At 41.6% G+C, this 21052-nt stretch overlaps 1 protein-coding gene across 1 annotated transcript; it reads left to right on the forward strand.

Moving 5' to 3' along the window:
* The first annotated feature begins 1424 nt into the window (after nt 1-1424).
* On the forward strand, nt 1425-20835 carry Vgll1 (vestigial-like family member 1). Its single transcript, XM_008773668.3, has 4 exons — nt 1425-1661; nt 17321-17737; nt 19564-19614; nt 20649-20835. The coding sequence occupies exons 1-4, from the start codon at nt 1448-1450 to the stop codon at nt 20705-20707; spliced, it is 741 nt and encodes a 246-aa protein (XP_008771890.2). The 5' UTR covers nt 1425-1447; the 3' UTR covers nt 20708-20835.
* Nucleotides 20836-21052: the final 217 nt, after the last annotated feature.

Here is a 21052-nt window from a genome sequence, read left to right on the forward strand (position 1 = left end):
AGACTCAGGCAGAATTCGGAGTTCTAAACCAGCCTGGTTACAAAGTGAATTCCAGGACAGCCTGGGATACAGAGAGAAACTCGGTGTCTTGAAAAAGGAAACAAATTAGAAACATCCCCTGCTTGTTGCCAGATTCCTTCCTGAAGTCTTCAGCATCACCTAACCATAAAAGAACCATATAAAACGGCTGAAGAATTCACACCTCACATCCTTTTAAGAACAATACAAAGCCTAGAGGAATTTATGGCCCTCCACCTCAAGGTTATGCACTGGTCACATCTTCTGACTCCTAATCTATGATTTCCTTGCATTTCCACTACAGGAAGTGGCATTCATTGTTTATTGAGCACTTATTTGTGCTCAGACCTCAAGAAATTTGTAAGACAACATGATGTATAGGATCTCATAGATGAGACAGAGAGGCAATCTAATCCTTATCTTTAGCCAGAGCACACAGCAAGTCAGGTTGTGTTTAAAGGTAACCAAGCAGTCCTGGGTAAAGGGAGTCAGGCCTTGGCCTTGATGCAAAAGGAGACTCTCATTGAAGGAACTGGCATGCTTGGCCATGCTGTTGTGGATGCTGCAGTCCAACTCCAAGGCAGCTCAGCAAATAGTTGGTGAGCAGTGAACGGAATGTGGCTATAGTGTACTACCATAGAAATGGAGTTTGGAAATCATTTTTATTGTTATGAATATGTGTTTCTGAAGACCTCAGAGCGGGTGTTGCTGTAGTCACTGGATTCTAAGATGGAGTGACTTCTGTGAAGGACAGTCTCCTGCAGCATAGGACATTGAAAGGTCCTTGAAGCTTTCATGTGATTTACTAGCTTGCATGGAAGTGGTCAGACTGGAAAGAAGTGCTGGGAGACAGTATCACCCTTGATTGTTTAGCCAAGCCCTCTAGAGAATCCGCCTGAGGTGGCTCCGCACTGACCTTGTATCTGGGAAGGACTTACTTCTGTTATTTGACCTCAGTGTTCTGACACCTCTTTCCTGGCTATTGTATAGTCTACTGTTTGACAATCCTTTTGTAAGAGAAGGCCACTCTCGGTGTGTGGCTGCGCTTTGAAATGTTGTTTTCTGAACCCTGATTATATTAGGCCTGTTTGTTTTTCAAGAACCCTGTGACTCCTTGTGGGATCCAGTGAGGCCCTGTACTTATAGTAGCAAACTGTCCTTAAGAATGGGGGCGACATAGTCAAAGTACGTTATTCACCTGTATAAAATTTCCTTCTGAAACTCACTTGGGTTAATTAAGAAAGAAAGAAAGGAAGGGAGGAAGGAAGGGAGGGAGGGAGGGAGGGAAGGAGGGAGGGAGGGAAGGAGGGAGGAAGGAAGGAAGAAATTAATGCCATTTAACTAAACTAACCGAGCCACTTGGTAAAATAGGACCAAGGATATTTTTCATTTGGTTGACAGCTATCATCACCTGTGTCATTCACTGACAATGGAAGAAGTGAAGAAGACTGGTGTCCAGATGCCTAAAAGCAGGCAAAAACCGATAAAGACGGAGTGGAGTGCCCAGTGTGTCCTTTTCACCTACTTTCAAGGGGACATCAGTAGCGTGGTGGACGAGCACTTCTCCAGAGCTCTGAGTAACCTCAAGAGGCCCCAGGAACTGAGTTCCTCAAGCCACAGTGAAAATGTGATCCTCAAGAATGGTGAGCACATTGGGAAGGAGGAATCTTTCACTGAAAGACCAGTTCTTTGACGTATTCTAGGTTCTTGGGTATGTGTGCATGGTAAAGGCAAATCACTGTTTACCGAGAAACCGCAGCACTTCTTAAGACAGTTAAGGTAAAATGGACAGTTCTTAGTCAACTGAGCCCACCTGTGTCACTGTTTCCATGACTGTTTAACAGGCTGAGTTTGCGGATCTGCATACAGTAAGAGCTCTACCATGGTCCACTTTGAGCTGCGTATCAGTGGTATTATTACGATTGGCTGTAGGGTAAGAACACAGAAAGATCTTCAATAAGGGGTGCCCCAGCCTCCTGCCAGTCAATAGTGGATGGAGGAGTCTTGCCACATGCTTCTCCCACCCCTCATGAGGATGGGGGTATCTATTGCTCAAAAGAGCTATGTCATAATGTGTAATTAAAACACTCAGGTTTGGGGGAGGAAGCCATGGACATGGAGCAGGGGCCATAGTATATATGCCTTTCACAGACCTTAGACACTTTTGCCTTCATGGATCCCTTCCTCCACAAAAAAAATGCAGAGTTTCATAAAATCAGTTTTATAAAGTCTTGGTTTTAAAATAAAAATGTCTGGACTTGCAAAAGTATTCCATGGACTCTAGACATTGTGGCCTCTGTGCCTGGTGCCATTAGGCAGTGAGTCTGGCTCCCGGCTACATTCCTGATGTGTATCTGCAGACCCGGGACTAAATGTTTTCAGGCGTTCACTATTTCTGTGGCCACACACACATGGCTTGTCTCATAAGAGGATTATGGACCACTAAATGGGGGAGATTCATGTAAAGTAGACACGTGAAGCCCCTGTCTATAGGCAAGGACATCTGTAGATTCCACCATCCTGATTTATTCTTCAGGAGTAGATTTGTGTGTACCTGATGAGCTGACCTTAGCACAATTTACCTTTTTCCTAGAAGTTAATTTGCTGGGTAACTGATGTGACTAGAATGATGTGGAAGAACATATAGCAGTGGATACTCAATCTGGTGTTGTTTCCCAACTACTTCCCATAATTCCTGACTCATGGAAGTTACTCAGTACTTGGGTGAATGGAACCGATTTGGAGCATAGCATAATAACACACACTAGTCATGCTGCAAAGAAAATGGGGGTGTGGTTTGGTTGGTAGCATAGTTATCTAGCATGCTTGGATTTGAGCTTCAGCACTGCATGAACTCGATGTCACATGCTTATAATCCTAGCATGTGGAACATGGAGGCAGGAAGACCAGGAGTTCAAAGACACTCTCAACTATATAAGGAGTTCAAGGCCAGTCTAGGAATACATGAGACCTTGTTTCAAAAAGAAGAAAATACTTTTTTGGTACAGAGTTGTCATCCAAGGGCCTACTTCTGTTAGTGCCTTCTTATTGACAGAGACCTGGTTGGGGATTTAGCTCAGTGGTAGAGCGCTTGCCTAGCAAGCGCAAGGCCCTGGGTTCGGTCCTCGGCTCCGGGGGGAAAATAATAATAATAATAATATTGACAGAGACCCAAGGCAGTGTCACATCACATAGGAAATTATGCATATTATCTGGCTACTCTCCTTCTTGCCATAAAGCCACATGTAATACCGATTTTGATGTCATTATCAAATCCCTAGTCATTCCCCAAAGGGCCCTCCTGTATTTCAAGAGACTAACTACAGTTTGACCCTCTTAGTACCTCACAAGAGAGATTAAGATCCAATGGGAGTTTCAGAGGACACATGTCACACTGACTCCTTAGATAAAGTCAACACAGAGAAGGGTTACTTTTGGATCTGTAGCCTTAGCAATTAGCCTGGTAACTACCCCCTTTCTCAGAACATGTCACTTCATCTGACTGCACCTATTTCCTCAATGCTAGAATTGACAATTATCGAGCTATAAGGTGTTTTTGAGACATCAGTGGGATAATGCAAGGTGGCAATGTGACACAATTTGTAGGGGTGGTGTCAAACAAGTATGACATGGTGTTCTAAATTAGATATTATGGATATGATAGCCTGCATTTAAAACATTAGGGTTAGAGAGTATCGGGCCCCTTCCCATGAGCTTTTGTGTTGTATGAAACTTTGCTATGTGACTGTTCTAGTGTTTTCTTGGCCTGTGGCCTTGCTGTGTTTTGTCTGGGGAGCTGCTGCCTACTAGGGGAGCTTGGGCCTAGCCTTGTTTCTTGGGCAAACCAGTTTCCACATGCCAGAGAGAGGTGGGGGTTTTCTTCTCCACTAGCTTTATGGATATTAATTACACGTTCCTCATGACAATCTTATAGACCCCCTACACATTTTCTCATTTGGCTTTGGGTTAAACAAATATTCCATCAGCTGACTGAGCAACTGAAGGAAAGACTGTCTCTCTCAAGGCCTTCCTTATCACAGGAGTCCCATTTCTACTAAGCTTGGTTACTTCAAGGGAGGGCCCCATGAAAGAAGTCCAGGCCAGTAGATGTTCTCATTGGTGGTATTATATGACACACCGCCAGCCTCAGACATGGTGGGAATCTATGAAGCAACCTTTCATTACTGACTGCTGCTTAGCATTCTGTTAACCCCTTCAGACCAACCTCAGGCAGTCCAGCCTCAGTTCAGTCAGGCAGAGAACAGACCCTCATTCACAGTCAACCATATGAGATTTGCCCACATTCTAAAGGCACTCTGTTAAGCCAATTATGCAAGGTCCAAACATAGAGACCTATATGGGAATGCCACTAAATATCCTGGCTTCTTTCCCCAAGTCAGAGTTATCTCCCCTTTTAGAGGACATTGGTGACTTCAGAGTCAGTTCCTGGTGAAGCTTCAATAGATGTGATGTCTTGAGGCAGGGTGTGGTCCTGGTGCTCATGGGCCTTATCTTAACCCATGTTTTCCCTGTTCTCCTCCTCTTAGCACAAGTCCCAAGTGTACTTCCATATACCTAGTAAACATGCCCAAGGGATGCTAGGAGAAGATCAGTTTCCCCACAGACATTTTCAAAGGCTTCCTATCTGGTACTGTTAGTGGGATTGGAAAGAAACACCATGTTTTTATCTTGTGGAGGATATCTATGTGAAATACAGTCCTGCTACCTGCTTCCTTTCTAATAAGAGTAAGGGACTTGTGCATATGTATGTCCCTAGCTTCTGTGAGGTACCAGATACCACACCAAAACAATTGCTTTCCTGTATTCCTCAAAATCAGCCACCATTTAGCTATTCTTCAAAGATAAGCAGGCTGACGGTAGCGCACACACAAGCAATCCCAGCACCGGGAAGACTGAGGAAGGATGACGGGATGACTGTGAGTTTGAGCCCTGGGTAGGCTCTGTGGGGGAGAATTTGTTTCTTTTTTATTTTTAAAGACAAGCTACCCAAATGCATGATGCTTGCCCCCCCCCTCCGTGTGTGTGTGTGTGTGTGTGTGTGTGTTTGTGATCATGTGAAGGTTCTTGGCTGGAATATTGTATTGCACCTTTACACTACCTATCGATTCCTGTTCCCATATTAATGGTGAGGAAATGAAGATGCATACTCTAGACACCTGTCAATCTTACCACAAAGGTTAGATGCCCTGTGCCTGACGATACCAACACATTTTTCATCTCTGTCAGTTACAAAAATGAACCTTGGCATCTAGAAATCAGAAACTAGGTGCCTTGGGGGGTGACTATGAAGGAGAAGTTAGATCTGAGCAGGCCTCCTTGCTGTCCCAGAATATAAGTGTCTCGCTAAGCTAATCTTCCAATTGTGGTATGATTTTGTCAGTAGTTAGTTCAAATAGCATGCATTTTTGTTTTGGGGGGTGAATAAAAATGGAGGGACACCAGCCACACGGATAGAGAGTGCAAAGTCAATATGTGTAGACTGTGGTGGCCAAAAGTCGACATACTTTCCTGCTGTAAGGTGTGCATGTGAGTGTGCATCGATGGATGTGGTGTGCATGGATTTCAAAGAAAATGTCTTGTTAGATGGGGTGATAATGCTGTAGTTCTAAAGACAATGGAAGAGAAAGAAGAAGGAAAGAGGAGGAGAAAAATGGGGAGAAAAGAAGGAGGAGGGAAAAAAGAGTCAGAGGAAAAATAATCAGTCAATTATATACTTATCTTCACAGCTGTGATTCATATTTCGGACATCTACAAGTCAAGTCATTTTTAAAATGTTTTAGGATTTAAAAATAACTCAGTTTGATGTAGTGAAGTTTGCCTATAGTCCCAGGTACTCAAGAAGACGATGCAGGAGGATTGTTTGAGACTAATTCATGGCCAACCTGGGAAAAATAGTGAGAATATTTTTTAAAAAACTGGTTTTCATTGCCTTGAAAATAATCTGCACCTTTTGAAAATTTAGAAAACACAAATGGACACACTTCAGTTTTTATACAGAACCACTTTGCCTATAATAGGTTGTAATCTATATTTTATTTGAAAATGATCAGAATGATATATCTTTGGGTTGTTACATATTCTATGATTTTATTTTATTTATTTTTTCCCATTTTATTAAATTGGGTATTTCTTATTTACATTTCAAATGTTATTCCCTTTCCCGGTTTCCAGGCCAACATCCCCCTAACCCCTCCACCTCCCCTTCTTTATGGGTGTTCCCCTCCCCATCCTCCCCCCATTGCGGCCCTCTCCCCAACAATCACGTTCACTGGGGGTTCAGTCTTAGCAGGACACAGGGCTTCCCCTTACACTGGTGATCTTACTAGGATATTCATTGCTACCTATGAGGTCAGAGTCCAGGGTCAGTCCACGTATAGTCTTTAGGTAGTGGCTTAGTCCCTGGAAGCTCTGGTTGCTTGGCATTGTTGTTCATATGGGGGCTTGAGCCCCTTCAAGCTCTTCCAGTTCTTTCTCTGATTCCTTCAATGGGGGTCCCGTTCTCAGTTCAGTGGTTTGCTGCTGGCATTCGCCTCTGTATTTGCTGTATTCTGGCTGTGTCTTTCAGGAGAGATCTACATCCGGCTCCTGTCGGCCTGCACTTCTTTGCTTCATCCATCTTGTCTAATTGGGTGGCTGTATATGTATGGGCTACATGTGGGGCAGGCTCTGAATGGGTGTTCCTTCTGTGTCTGTTTTAATCTTTGCCTCTCTATTCCCTGCCAAGGGTATTCTTGTTCCCCTTTTAAAGAAGGAGTGAAGCATTCACATTTTGATCATCTGTCTTGAGTTTCATGTGTTCTAGGCATCTAGGGTAATTCAAGCATTTGGGCTAATAGCCACTTATCAAGGAGTGCATACCATGTGTGTTTTTCTGTGATTGGGTTACCTCACTCAGGATGATATTTTCCAGTTCCAACCATTTGCCTACAAATTTCATAAAGTCGTTGTTTTTGATAGCTGAGTAATATTCCATTGTGTAGATGTACCACATTTTCTGTATCCATTCCTCTGTTGAAGGGCATCTGGGTCCTTTCCAGCTTCTGGCTATTATAAATAAGGCTGCAATGAACATAGTGGAGCACGTGTCTTTTTTATATGTTGGGGCATCTTTTGGGTATATGCCCAAGAGAGGTATAGCTGGATCCTCAGGCATTTCAATGTCCAATTTTCTGAGGAACCTCCAGACTGATTTCCAGAATGGTTTTACCAGTCTGCAATCCCACCAACAATAGAGGAGTGTTCCTCTTTCTCCACATCCTGGCCAGCATTTGCTGTCACCTGAGTTTTTGATCTTAGCCATTCTCGCTGGTGTGAGGTGAAATCTCAGGGTTGTTTTGATTTGCATTTCCCTTATGACTAAAGATGTTGAACATTTCTTTAGGTGTTTCTCAGCCATTCGGCATTCCTCAGCTGTGAATTCTTTGTTTAGCTCTGAACCCCATTTTTTAATAGGGTTATTTGTTTCCCTGCGGTCTAACTTCTTGAGTTCTTTGTATATTTTGGATATAAGGCCTCTATCTGTTGTAGGATTGGTAAAGATCTTTTCCCAATCTGTTGGTTGCCGTTTTGTCCTAACCACAGTGTCCTTTGCCTTACAGAAGCTTTGCAGTTTTATGAGATCCCATTTGTCGATTCTTGATCTTAGAGCATAAGCCATTGGTGTTTTGTTCAGGAAATTTTTTCCAGTGCCCATGTGTTCCAGATGCTTCCCTAGTTTTTCTTCTATTAGTTTGAGTGTGTCTGGTTTGATGTGGAGGTCCTTGATCCACTTGGACTTAAGCTTTGTACAGGGTGATAAGCATGGATCGATCTGCATTCTTCTACATGTTGCCCTCCAGTTGAACCAGCACCATTTGCTGAAAATGCTATCTTTTTTTCCATTGGATGGTTTTGGCTCCTTTGTCAAAAATCAAGTGCCCATAGGTGTGTGGGTTCATTTCTGGGTCTTCAATTCTGTTCCATTGGTCTATCTGTCTGTCTCTGTACCAATACCATGCAGTTTTTATCACTATTGCTCTGTAATACTGCTTGAGTTCAGGGATAGTGATTCCCCCTGAAGTCCTTTTATTGTTGAGGATAGTTTTAGCTATCCTGGATTTTTTGTTATTCCAGATGAATTTGCAAATTGTTCTGTCTAACTCTTTGAAGAATTGGATTGGTATTTTGATGGGGATTGCATTGAATCTGTAGATCACTTTTGGTAAAATGGCCATTTTTACTACATTAATCCTGCCACTCCATGAGCATGGGAGATCTTTCCATCTTCTGAGGTCTTCTTCAATTTCTTTCTTCAGAGTCTTGAAGTTCTTATTGTACAGATCTTTTACTTGCTTGGTTAAAGTCACACCGAGGTACTTTATATTATTTGGGACTATTATGAAGGGTGTCGTTTCCCTAATTTCTTTCTCGGCTTGTTTCTCTTTTGTGTAGAGGAAGTCTACCGATTTATTTGAGTTAATTTTATACCCAGCCACTTTGCTGAAGTTGTTTATCAGCTTTAGTAGTTCTCTGGTGGAACTTTTGGTATCACTTAAATATACTATCATATCATCTACAAATAGTGATATTTTGACTTCTTTTCTGATCTGTATCCCCTTGACCTCCTTTTGTTGTCTGATTGCTCTGGCTAGAACTTCAAGAACTATATTGAATAAGTAGGGAGAGAGTGGGCAGCCTTGTCCAGTCCCTGATTTTAGTGGGATTGTTTCAAGTTTCTCTCCATTTAGTTTAATGTTAGCAACTGGTTTGCTGTATATGGCTTTTACTATGTGTAGGTATGGGCCTTGAATTCTATTCTTTCCAGGACTTTTATAATGAAGGTGTGTTGAATTTTGTCAAATGCTTTCTCAGCATCTAATGAAATGATCATGTGGTTTTGTTCTTTCAGTTTGTTTATATAATGGATCATGATGATGGTTTTCCGTATATTAAGCCATCCCTGCATGCCTGGGATGAAGCCTACTTGATCATGGTGGATGATTGTTTTGATGTGCTCTTGGATTCGGTTTGCCAGAATTTTATTGAGTGTTTTTGCATCAATATTCATAAGGGAAATTGGGGCGTTGAGGCCATTGATGTTGAGAGATATTAAGGAATAGTGATTATTGCTTCCTGTTATATTCATATTTGGATATGAGGTTATGTTTGCGTGCTTTTCTTCTCTTTGTTTTGTTGCCAAGACGATTAGTTTCTTGCTTCTTCTAGGGTATAGCTTGCCTCCTTATGTTGGGCTTTACCATTTATTATCCTTTGTAGTGCTGGATTTGTAGAAAGATATTGTGTAAATTTGGTTTTGTCATGGAATATCTTGGTTTCTCCATCTATGTTAATTGAGAGTTTTGCAGGATACAGTAACTTGGGCTGGCATTTGTGTTCTCTTAGGGTCTGTATGACATCTGTCCAGGATCTTCTGGCTTTCATAGTTTCTGGTGAAAAGTCTGCTGTGATTCTGATAGGTCTGCCTTTATATGTTACTTGACCTTTTTCCCTTGTGCTCTTGGATTCGGTTAGCCAGAATTTTATTGAGTATTTTTGCATCAATATTCATAAGGGAAATTGGTCTGAAGTTCTCTTTCTTTGTTGGGTCTTTGTGTGGTTTATGTATAAGAGTAATTGTGGCTTCATAGAAGTAATTCAGTAGCCCTCCATTTGTTTGAATTTGTGGAATAGTTTGGATAGTATTGGTATGAGGTCTTCTATGAAGGTCTGATAGAATTCTGCACTAAACCCTTCTGGACCTGGGCTCTTTTTGGTTGGGTGGCTTTTAACGACTGCTTCTATTCCTTTAGGAGTTATGGAGTTGTTTAAATGGTTTATCTGTTCCTGATTTAACTTTGTTACCTAGTATCTGTCTAGGAAATTGTCCATTTCCTGCAGATTTTCAAGTTTTGTTGAATATAGTCTTTTGTAGCAGGATGTAATGATTTTTTGAATTTCCTCTGATTCTGTTGTTATGTCTCCCTTTTCACTTTTGACTTTGTCAATTTGGACACACTCTCTGTGTCCTCTGATTAATCTGGCTAAGGGTTTATCTGTCTTGTTGACTTTCTCAAAGAACCAACTTTTGGTTCTGTTGATTCTTTGTATAGTCCTTTTTCTTTCTACTTGGTTGATTTCAGCTCTGAGTTTGATTATTTCCTGCCTTCTACTCCTCCTGTGTGTATTTGCTTCTTTTTTTCTAGAGCTTTTAGGTGTGCTGTCAAGCTGCTGATATATGCTCTCCCCTGTTTCTTTCTGCAGCCACTCAGAGCTATGAGTTTTCCTCTTAGCACAGCTTTCATTGTGTCCCATTAGTTTGGTTATGTTGTACATTCATTTTCATTAAATTCTAAGATGTCTTTAATTTCTTTTATTTCTTCCTTGAGCAGGTTATCATTGAGTAGAGCATTTTTTGACTTCCATGTATATGTGGGCGTTCTTTCCTTATTATTACTGAATACCAGCTTTAGCCCTTGGTGGTCTGATAGCACGCATGGGATTATTTCTATCTTTCTGCATCCACTGAGGCCTGTTTATATGGTCGATTTTGGAGAAAGTACCATGAGGTGGTGAAAAGATACATCTTTTGTTTTAGGATAGAATGTTGTATATATACATGTTAAGTCCATTTTGTTCATAACTTCTGTTAGTCTGTCTACGTCTCTGTTTAATTTCTGTTTCCATGATCTGTCCATTGATGAGAATGGGGTGTTGAAATCTCCTACTATTATTGTGTGAGCTGCAATGTGTGCTTTGAGCTTTAGTAAGGTTTCTTTTATGTATGTAGGTGCTCTTGTATTTGGAGCATAGATATTTAGGATTGGGAGTTCATCTTGGTGAATTTTTCCTTTGATGACTATGAAGTGTCCTTCCTATCTTTTTGATGACTTTTGGTTGAAAATTGATTTTATTCGATATTAGAATGGCTACTCCAGCTTGCTTCTTCAGACCATTTGCTTAGAATGTTGTTTTCCAGCCTTTTACTCTGAGGTAGTGTCTTTCTTTGTCTCTGATGTGTGTTTCCTGTAGGCAGCAAAATGCTCAGTCCTCATTATGTATCCAATTTGTTAACCTGTGTCTTTTTATTGGGGAATTGAATCTATTGATGTTGAGCGATATTAAGGAATAGTGATTGTTGCTTCTTGTTATCTTCGTATTTGGAGGGGAGATCATGATTGTGTGCTTGTCTTCTCTTTGTTTTGTTGCAAAATTATTAGTTTCTTGCTTTTTCTAGGGTGTAGCTTGCCTCCTTGTGTTGGGCTTTACCATTTATTGTCCTTTGTAGCGCTGGATTTGTAGGAAGATGTGTAAATTTCGTTTTGTCGTCCAATATCTTGGTTTCTGCATCTATTTTATTTGAGACTTTTGCTGGATACAGTAACCTGGGCTGGCATTTGTGTTCTCTTAGGGTCTGTATGACATCTGTCCAAGATCTTCTGGCTTTCATAGTCTCTGGTGAGAAGTCTGGTGTAATTCTGATAGGTCTGCTTTTATGTGTTACTTGACCTTTTTCCCTTACTGCTTTTAATATTCTTTCTTTATTTTGTGCATTTGGTATTTTGACTATTGTATGAAGGGAGGAAGTTTCTTTTGTGGTCCAATCTATTTGGAGTTCTGTAGGCTTCTTGTATTTTTATGGGCATCTCTTTCTTTAGGTTAGGGAATTTTTCTTGTATGATTTTGTTGAAGATATTTACTGGTCCTTTGATCTGGGAGTCTTCACTCTCTTCTATACCTATTATCCTTAGGTTTGATCTTCTCATTGAGTCCTGGATTTCCTGTATGTTTTGGACCAGTACCTTTTTCCGTTTTACATTATCTTTGACAGTTGAGTTGATGATTTCTATAGAATCTTCTGCTCCTGAGATTCTCTCTTCTATCTCCTATATTCTGTTGGTGAAGCTTGTATCTACGGCTCCATGTCTCTTCCTTTGGTTTTCTATATCCAGGGTTGCCTCCCTTTGTGCTTTCTTTATTGTTTCTATTTTCATTTTCAATTCCTTCACCTGTTTGATTGTGTTTTCCTGTAATTCTTTCAGGGACTTTTGTGTTTCCTCTCTAAGGGCTTCTACTTGTTTACTTGTGCTTTCCTGCATTTCTCTAAGGGAGTTCTTTATGTCTTTGTTGAAGTCCTCCATCATCATGATCAAATGTGATTTTAAATCTAGATCTTGCTTTTCTGGTGTGTTTGGATATTCAGTGTTTGCTTTGGTGGGAGAATTGGGCTCCTATTACGTTATGTAGTCTTGGTTTCTCTTGCTTGGGTTCCTGCGCTTGCCTCTTGCCATCAGGTTGTCTCTGGTCTTACCTTGTTCTGCTATTTCTTACAGTGGCTTGACCGTCCTATAGGTCTATGTGTAAGGAGTGCTGTAGACCTGTTTTCCTGTTTTCTTTCAGCCAGTTATAGGGACAGAGTGTTCTGCTTTCAGGCATGTTGTCATTCCTGTCCACTGGCTTTCACCTGTTCCTGTGGGCTTGTGTCATGAGTCCACCAGGTAGGTCACTTGGAGCAGAAATGTTGGTCTTACCTCTGGTCTCGGGCCTGAAGTTGCTCCTCGGGGCTTGGTTTCAGTTCTCCATGAGGGCAGCAAGCAGAAGGGCCTGCCCCTACTTCTGGGTCCCTGTGCACAGGGGAGTCCTGATGACGTTAGGCGTTTTCCTCTAGAGTCAGAAATGTGGGCATAGAGTATTCTCCTCTGGTTTCCCAGGTGTGTCTGCCCCTCTGAAGGTCTATCTCTCCCTCCCATGGGATTTGGGTGCAGGAAGTTGTTTGACTGGGTCCGTTCAGATCCGGGCACAGTCTGGACTGCAGGGCTCTTGCAGCTTGACTGCCCCTATCTTCCTGTTCCTAGAGGCCCTCTTGGGCCAGGGATGTGTGCAAAGGTGGGCAGAAGTGGTGGTCTCTCCTGCCCTGCAGTCTCATCATTGCCCACCTGTCTGGGTGATGAGCTCTCTCCCCCACAGGGTTTGGGAGCAGGGAGCTGTGGGCCATGATCAGTGAGGTTTGGATGATTTTATTTTATACTTCAAGAGCATCACTTTTTAGATAGATGACATTTATTAATTTTCTAACATCTAGATTATTGTTAACCTTTCACATCACTTTAGACATCCTTGCAGCTACATTTTTGCTTGTATCTTTGATTGTATCTTTAAACTGTGGGTGATGGAATAACCAAGCCTGTAGTTTGGTTATACACTGAATATGTCCCCAGTAAAGTTTCAGTGTGCTGATGTGAGAGACAGTAAGATCTTTAAGAGCTGGGTCTCTCCTCTCAGAGGGATTAAAGTAATTCTTAGATTCTGTGTTACCTGTCAATTCTCAAGACAGTGAGTTGGAATAAAAGAACAATCCTGACCCCTGAAGTGCTCCCTGGCTTCCTGTCCCCATGTGATCAGTTCTGAAATGAGATTATTCTTTAGGGTGTCGGTACCAGAGTTTGAATAATCTGCCTGCCTCTTTGGAGATTACACCGCCTCAGGTTTCTTGTAACAGCAAAAAGAATTTAAAAAAAGCCATGTCAAGAGGTTGCATAAGTTGTAGAGGTGGGTTTGTGTGTGTGCATGTGTGTATAAAAATTGTTCACCAGGGATATTTATGCCAATCTGTTATTCCTTCAACTTCAATAATGTATGAAAGCGCCAAATTCCCTGCTAACCTTAAAGTAGTTCAGTGAGGAAGTGTGTGTGTGTGTGTGTGTGTGTGTGTGCGCGCGCGCACGCATATTCGTGTTATTTGTATGTGCACACATACATTTATGAGTATATGTACATTTTTGCAATTACATATGTGTGTTTGTGCATATTCATATGCTCTAATAATTGTAACTGAATATATGAGAGTGCATTCATTGGAATATGTAGCTAGGACATGCTATGTGCAAGGCATGGTGAGAATTCTCAGGAATATCTTGGTGGAGAGGAGAAATAAACTAACCCTATGCATACTGGGTATTAGGAAAGAACAATAGGGAGTGAGTGAATGAATGAATGAATGATGTAACTACTTGTGTGAAGAAAACAAGCAGGTTACAGCCATAGAGAGTAACATGATAAACTGTAGATTGAAGATTTCTGAGAGGATGTTGTTAGAGTTTGTGTGCCCAGATTAGGAGGTCTGAGCTTCCATCCAAGCACAGAGGCAGGATCATTCCCTGATGTGACTGCTAACTTTATGGTAGAAGAAAGGACTTCTAGTAGGTTCTAGGGGTTGCAAAAGTGTGCATGGGTGGGAATGATGGTGTTTCTGGACGTTCTTGGGAGGAGGGAAGAATAGAATTTCTGACTTTCTGGACACTCCTGATCTTAGAACCAATGAGTCACAGGAATTCTAGAAGAAGAGTCTAGATGCTTACAGTTGATGTATATGGGGTGGAAGCCATCGATGTTCTTTTTTTTTTCTTTTTTCTTTTTCTTTTTTCTTTTTTTCGGAGCTGGGGACCGAACCCAGGGCCTTGCGCTTGCTAGGCAAGTGCTATACCACTGAGCTAAATCCTCAACCCCGCCATCTATGTTCTTACTGAAATAAAAATCCCTGAATCCAATACAGAAATAAAAACCCTGAACCCAAGTGTTCAAATACTCTCCAGCCATTCGTGTCATTTTGGACTTGAGAGAGAGCACTGCTTGGGCTTTCTTGCCCATGCACCAAGAGGGAATTAGGAGGGTAAGACTGTCACTGCAACAGCAACTTTGAGACAGTCTAAGGCATGGTTGAAGGTTCCACCCTATGCCCACAGATGAACATTGCTATAAATGTAGTTTACCAAGAAGTCTGAGAAAGAGTAGCTCACCCAATGCAGGGTCTGCACCCCATGGGCCACAAGCATCCAAGCCTGGTCTAGAAAAAGTGGTCTCTCAGGACACACACAACCATTGTGGTGGTCCAACTTCAGGGTACCATGGTGCACCAAGTGACTACATGGGACATTGGACAATGGTATACTACATAACTCCCCTTAAATGGAACAAAAACAGTTAATTGAAATATTCAGAGCCCCCTGTGTCCCTGCTTTCCACCTCTCAGATGTCCAGTGTGTACCTCAGGCATATGTATGAGATCTGTAAAGCCAGTACAGACAAAAGCTTCCCAGTTGTCAAGGACTAAGCTATGTTTATAATTTGTGCTTAGGACATGCAGTACTCCCATTAAAATGAAACATGGACCCTGATTATATGAATTCAGCTTAATCATTCTGTTCCAGGGCACACAGTGCCCTGACTTACAAGTAGCTAGAAATATCAACTTTCAAAAGTAACATTTACCCCTAGGAATATATCCCAATATGTTTCCCTGACTTCAATTTCATTAAAAGGGCCAACTGTGGCCATTGTTCATTATGAGTGATGGGAGATGTTGAGTTAAATGCCTGTGTCTTGTGTGATCTGGCTTCTTTATATTTACTATCTGTATTCCAGGCAAAGCTACCATGAATAGAGACACCCTAACAACAGTGCATCAGCCTCTCTGATAGTTTTTCATTTTATACAAAATTCAGTCAAAGTGAAACTTCAGGAGAACTGGAAAGTGTCTGTGGAAGAAAAGGAAACCATTATCTCGGGCAGACCAATGCTAACCGATTCTTCTTTGTCATCAGTCATGGTCCTCTCCTTGCCCACTTCTCCATTATCTTAGATAGAGGAGAGACTCCAAGCTTTAAGCAGCATCTTTCCCTCCGACCTGGCAGTATGCTTTCCCTCCAGCGTCTTGCTTGAGTGGATGCTGAGATCGGGGAAACTATTCATTCATGTTCTAAGCTATGGTAGACATTTGAGATCTCAGAGTCAGCCGATTTCCCAGGTACAATTAGAATCGGGACTCAATGAGATCCTGTCCCCATTAGTCAGTCCACATGAATTTGACAAGTTGAAATGGTGTCACCTGTTGACCCCAACCATTCTGCTGTTGTAGGATGAGGAGCAAGTAACTACTTTCCTACTGAGCATTCATTGCTCCTGCTCGGTTTCCTAGCAGCCCAATAGAGTTAGCTACTATGGTCCAGTGTCTTACCCTTTTCATGTCTAAGATTAGCTTTCAGTTCCTAGAGTTGTGGGAAAGACCAATGAAGGTAAGCACTAGTCTTTTTATACCATTCTGGGGAGTCCTCCCATTTGCTGTATTTAAAATAGAAGCTGTAAAGTAGGGCTAAACATTACCAGCAACCGAACACAAATCAAACACGTCATCCCGGAAGGGGCCATTGGCTCAGAGGCAGCAAAGATGCACATGCAAAGCTGTTTACTGAGCTGTCAGTAACACGATTACAAATGTAAACTACTGAGCTGCCCACAAGTGCAATATTTACTTCAATTCTGCTGGGTGATAGAACAGCATACAGGCATTCGAAAGATACTGTTCATGTTAGCTGTGTGCTGGTTTCCTCTCAAATAACTTGATACTATTAAAGACTTCTTTAGTAAAAAGAACTAAAAATCCACCTTATTCCTGAAGCAATAGAGAATGATCCTGACCAAAATAAAACAAATTCTGTACCACACCCTGAAATGGGATGCTCTTCCATTTTGTCTTGCTCTAAATCATGTCGTAACTTCCTGTAGCCATTCTGGATTCAGTCAAAATAACGAATGCTTAGATTTTTACCTTATTTTTTTCTTGATTTAAGCTTGTGCATAGATCTTTTGTAAGGAAGTGATGACATTCAAATTAGTAACTTGGAAAAAAGCTTGTGTTTTGCAGAATGTTTGTTTTCTTTGTTTCTGGACACAGTGCTTACACTATTGCCCAGAATTCTCCCACACTCACTATGAAGCCAGACTTGCCGTGAACTTAAGCCAACCCTCCCGCCTCAGTTTCCTGAGCATGAAATTTAGGCATGTGCCAATATGCTCAATGATATTCATTATATCTTAATTAAGCAAAAATCAGTCTGAAGATTTATATAAACAAATATAGAGGGGAAGTAGCTATTTATGGACACTGTGGTTGGTGTGCGTTTTAAAAAAACATTTTTTTGTTTACTTCAAGTCAAAAAATATACCGTGAGGCTGGTGGGATTGCTCAGTGGGTAAAACCACTTGCTGGGCAGGTCTGATGACTTTAGCTCAATCCCTGGAACCCATCAAGAAAGGAAAGAACTGACTCCTGAAAGTTATTTTTGTGATCTTTGCTGTGACCCTTCTCCTGCACTTGTACACACACTTCTTTCTAGTACACAAATAATAAAAATAAATTATATATATATTCATGTGTGTATAATATATTATAGATTAAGCAGAAATAATCAATTACTTCTATATTCAACATTTGGGAAAATGCTTAGCATAATGTTTAAATCTTTTCCAGATAGCAGCATGCCCCCGAATCAATGGTGTCTCTCTTCTTGGAAAAAGCCACAGCCAGAAACATCTCCTGCAAATGGCGCCAGTAGCAGCAGCTTGGATGAATATGGTCCTAAGGCCATGAATTGGCACCCACTGTCCTTGCCTAAGACCCCCTATGCACATCCTCAGGAGCTGTGGCAATTCCCCTCCTCAGCGAGGCCAGAATTCCTAGAGCCTGCCTACTTTCGAGTCTTTCCTGACAGGCATCTGGCTCCACAAGTCTATCCTGATGGGAGACATGGGTCCCTTCAACATTTAGTCCAGGAGGTTAGACACCAAAACCATCGTCTGGAACCTGCTGCCAAGGCGAGCTGCAGCCATGTGAAGACAGCCGGAAGCACAGCATCACTCTTGAACCTGCCTCCCAGCTCAGGCCACTGTAAGGAGATACTTACAGACACTTGCAAGGTTACTGTGCTTGACAGTGACTTGGCATGACATTAGGGGCTAAGACTAATTGCTGCCATTCTGGGCATGAATAGGGCTGCTTGCAAGGGGCATTATTTTATTTAAAATGTCAATTGTTTCACTAGGCCACACTCACATACACAGTTTAATGACTAAAGTAGTACATGGAGGGAGCTGACAGACAGATTGGCCTGAGATAATCTCCCCAGTCTGTTGACTTGGCTTTGTCCTAGGAAAAAAGGAAGGGCTCATGCCTAAAATCATGCTGTCTCATTTACCTCTATTCCACTAAACAATCTATTTGCAAAACAGAGCCTTATGACGTACCTACAGGCTCAAACTCTGTTCTCCAAACAGGTTGACAACTTGCAATGATGCCAGACTCCTGGGCAAAAACAAGGGCAATCTATACCAACCATCTGCTCCACACATTAAAATTCAAAGCAATAGGAGAGGCAGCCCCATAGCTGACGGCACACACAACAGTGTCTGGCTGTCTGTGACACCCTCCTGGATATTAGGCTCCTCTTGCTTGCTTTCCTTTGGGTTTCTGCACCCTCATAACTTCCTCACACCCTGCACTCCCCCCCAAAAACCCAACAACAACAACAGTCCTCTAGACTTGTTCATGTTTTCTTCACTCACTCACCCAATATTTTTCCACTCAATAGTTGCTAGATTCAAAATACTCTTCATAGAGCAAGAGTCCCTTTGTTATCACTGTTGTTTATTTGTTTCACTTAAAGAAGAGTGCATTATACCTTAACCAAAAAAGCAATGCACTCTGGCACTCTGCCATAGGATTATCCTTTCTTGTGAAGTGACATATATAGTTTGTATACATCACATAAATGTATATACATATCATATATATATATATATATATATATTTATAAAACAAGTCTGCATCCTCTAACATGCTGTACCCTGGGTGAATTATGTTCTTTCACAACCTTATAATCAGGCATGCAGTTTCATGCCTGAAGGAAGTCACTGGATATTCTGTTTGCTGTGATTAAGCATACAGCCCACAAAGGACCAATTCAACATAACCCACAAAGTTTTGCACTATGTTCCATGTTGCAAACAAATTTCCCATTAAAATAGGACTTTAATATTTCCATAGTTTGATTATCAGTATATATATATACATATATATGTATATATATAAATGACATCATGCAAATTACATACTTAGGAAAATGCTAAAAATTTATACTCTTATACACACACATACACACACACACACACACACACACACACACACACACACATGCACGTGTACACAAGGCAGAACCCTGCTTCAACAGTTGCTTAGAAAACAAATGGCTCAAATCAGCATTTTCCAAACATATCAACTCTATACAGTTCCAATTCAATCCAGCAACCCTTTAGTGAGCATCTACTATAACTGACACACATCAGGGCAAAGGATGTTGCAGGCATTGTGTATTCCCGAGACTGTGACACACATTCATATACAAATGTTTATTATCGAAGTCTCTTCTGGAGAATCACTTCACATTCCACTACTAATGTTGATGTCCCTTTCATTCCCTAGTGTCTGATAGTTCAGAATTCAGTGAGCAAGCTAGAGAGCCTTCATTGGCTCTTCGTGGGAGATGGGAGTTTCCAAAGGATGTATGATGGGCAGACTTCTGTTTCTCAGAATGTGATAAGAGAAATCACATTTCGTGTCCATAATGTGAGGGCCAGGCAATCCACGATCTCTGGGGTGCTACAGGGCTTCTAGCCTAGCCTGTGGCCTCATTGCCATGTTTTTGTCTTCTTTTCTAGACAAGAAGATCTACCGTCATGGACCTGCCAGTGCCAGTCTTGATAATAAAAGTAGGTATAGGGTTCAGACCTTCACAGTGTAGCTCTGTGCCTTGAAAACAAATGTGAAGAATCTATTGTAGCAGCCAGAGTCTCCAGAAGCTTATAAAGCCTTGTTTCTACTCTCAGCTTTTCATAGATAGAATCGGTTTGCTCTCAGTTTCAAAGAGTCCATATTTGTACTGTATATTTTGCAAAATTTTCTGGAACATGCAACTCTACTGAATTCTTTCATCTGAGCCTGACTCAGTCAAGGTGACTTGGTAAGATGAATGAAACCATGAGGATTAGCTGTTCCAGATGTTCAGGTTCAGCCACCCAGGGGGACAGATTCTGCAATCAGGGAACATGTGTCTGAGGCCCAAGGGCAGGATGCTGAGCTGTACATTGAATTTGAAATTAGGAGCTTCAAAATGAAGACAGGTTGGATAGAAGAGAAAGAGAGCGTCACAGCCTAAGTTCGAGGTTCCAATTTCAGTTCTGATACTTACTAGTCTCAGAAACTCACTAAGATTTTTGAACCTCCCAGTTCCATAGTTGCTTCATTTATAAGCTAAGCATAAAACAATGACCACAACATAGGGGTTCTGTGGGAATTTAATGAAATAATGTGTGTAAATGCTTAGACTAATATGTAGCTATAGTTGGCCACTGAAACAGTACAGTACGGCTCTGGAGCACATCTCAGTGGGAGAGAGAGAGAGAGAGAGAGAGAGAGAGAGAGAGAGAGAGAGAGAGAGAGAGAGAGAGAGTTGCAGCCTGATCCTGTTTTCTCCCATGGATCCAGAATTCCTAGAGGCATAGAGGCATCACTGTTCCTTTCTGTCCCTTCTGCTAAGAAGTACCCAATGAGACAAAGTCGCTGCTCTCTTTTAAATCACGCTGTGCTTTTTTCTTAGCAATGGTGCCTGATGGCAGGGGTTTTCAAACATAAGCAAATTCCCAGCTTTTAAAATGTAGGAAAGAACTGTTGTGGTGTGGAATGCACAGAAACTTGCCTGCTATTCTTTGTTCTGCCTCATTGTGTCTACTGTCCTGTTTCTTAGGTGCTGTGAGTCCTCAGCATTGTCCTTTGAACCAGGATGGAGCCCACAGGATTTTATGAGCCTGCTTTGCTTCTCTGACTGAATCGTGGGACCAAGATCAGCCCAAAGCGTTACAGCTTAAATCAGACTGCAGTCAACCTCATTCCTTCCCCAGAGAAATTCCAAATAAAATGGTGTGAAAAAGGTTGCCCTTCTCCACCTAGAACTTTTTGAGTCTGAATTCCCCCATCTCTAATATCTCGACTATAGAGAGAAGCTGAAAAGTCTACATATGGGTCTGTCCAATGAAATATTTTGCTTAGAAAATTCAATTCTAGATAACTGATTCAAAGGGTAATTGTTGAGAGATCTGAGATGGCAATTGAACAAGTGTCCTGTTCTAGCATGGAGCAGAACTTATTCTA

The sequence above is a fragment of the Rattus norvegicus genome, chromosome X (genome assembly GCF_036323735.1).
Source record: "Rattus norvegicus strain BN/NHsdMcwi chromosome X, GRCr8, whole genome shotgun sequence".
Classification (NCBI taxonomy): Eukaryota; Metazoa; Chordata; class Mammalia; order Rodentia; family Muridae; genus Rattus; species Rattus norvegicus.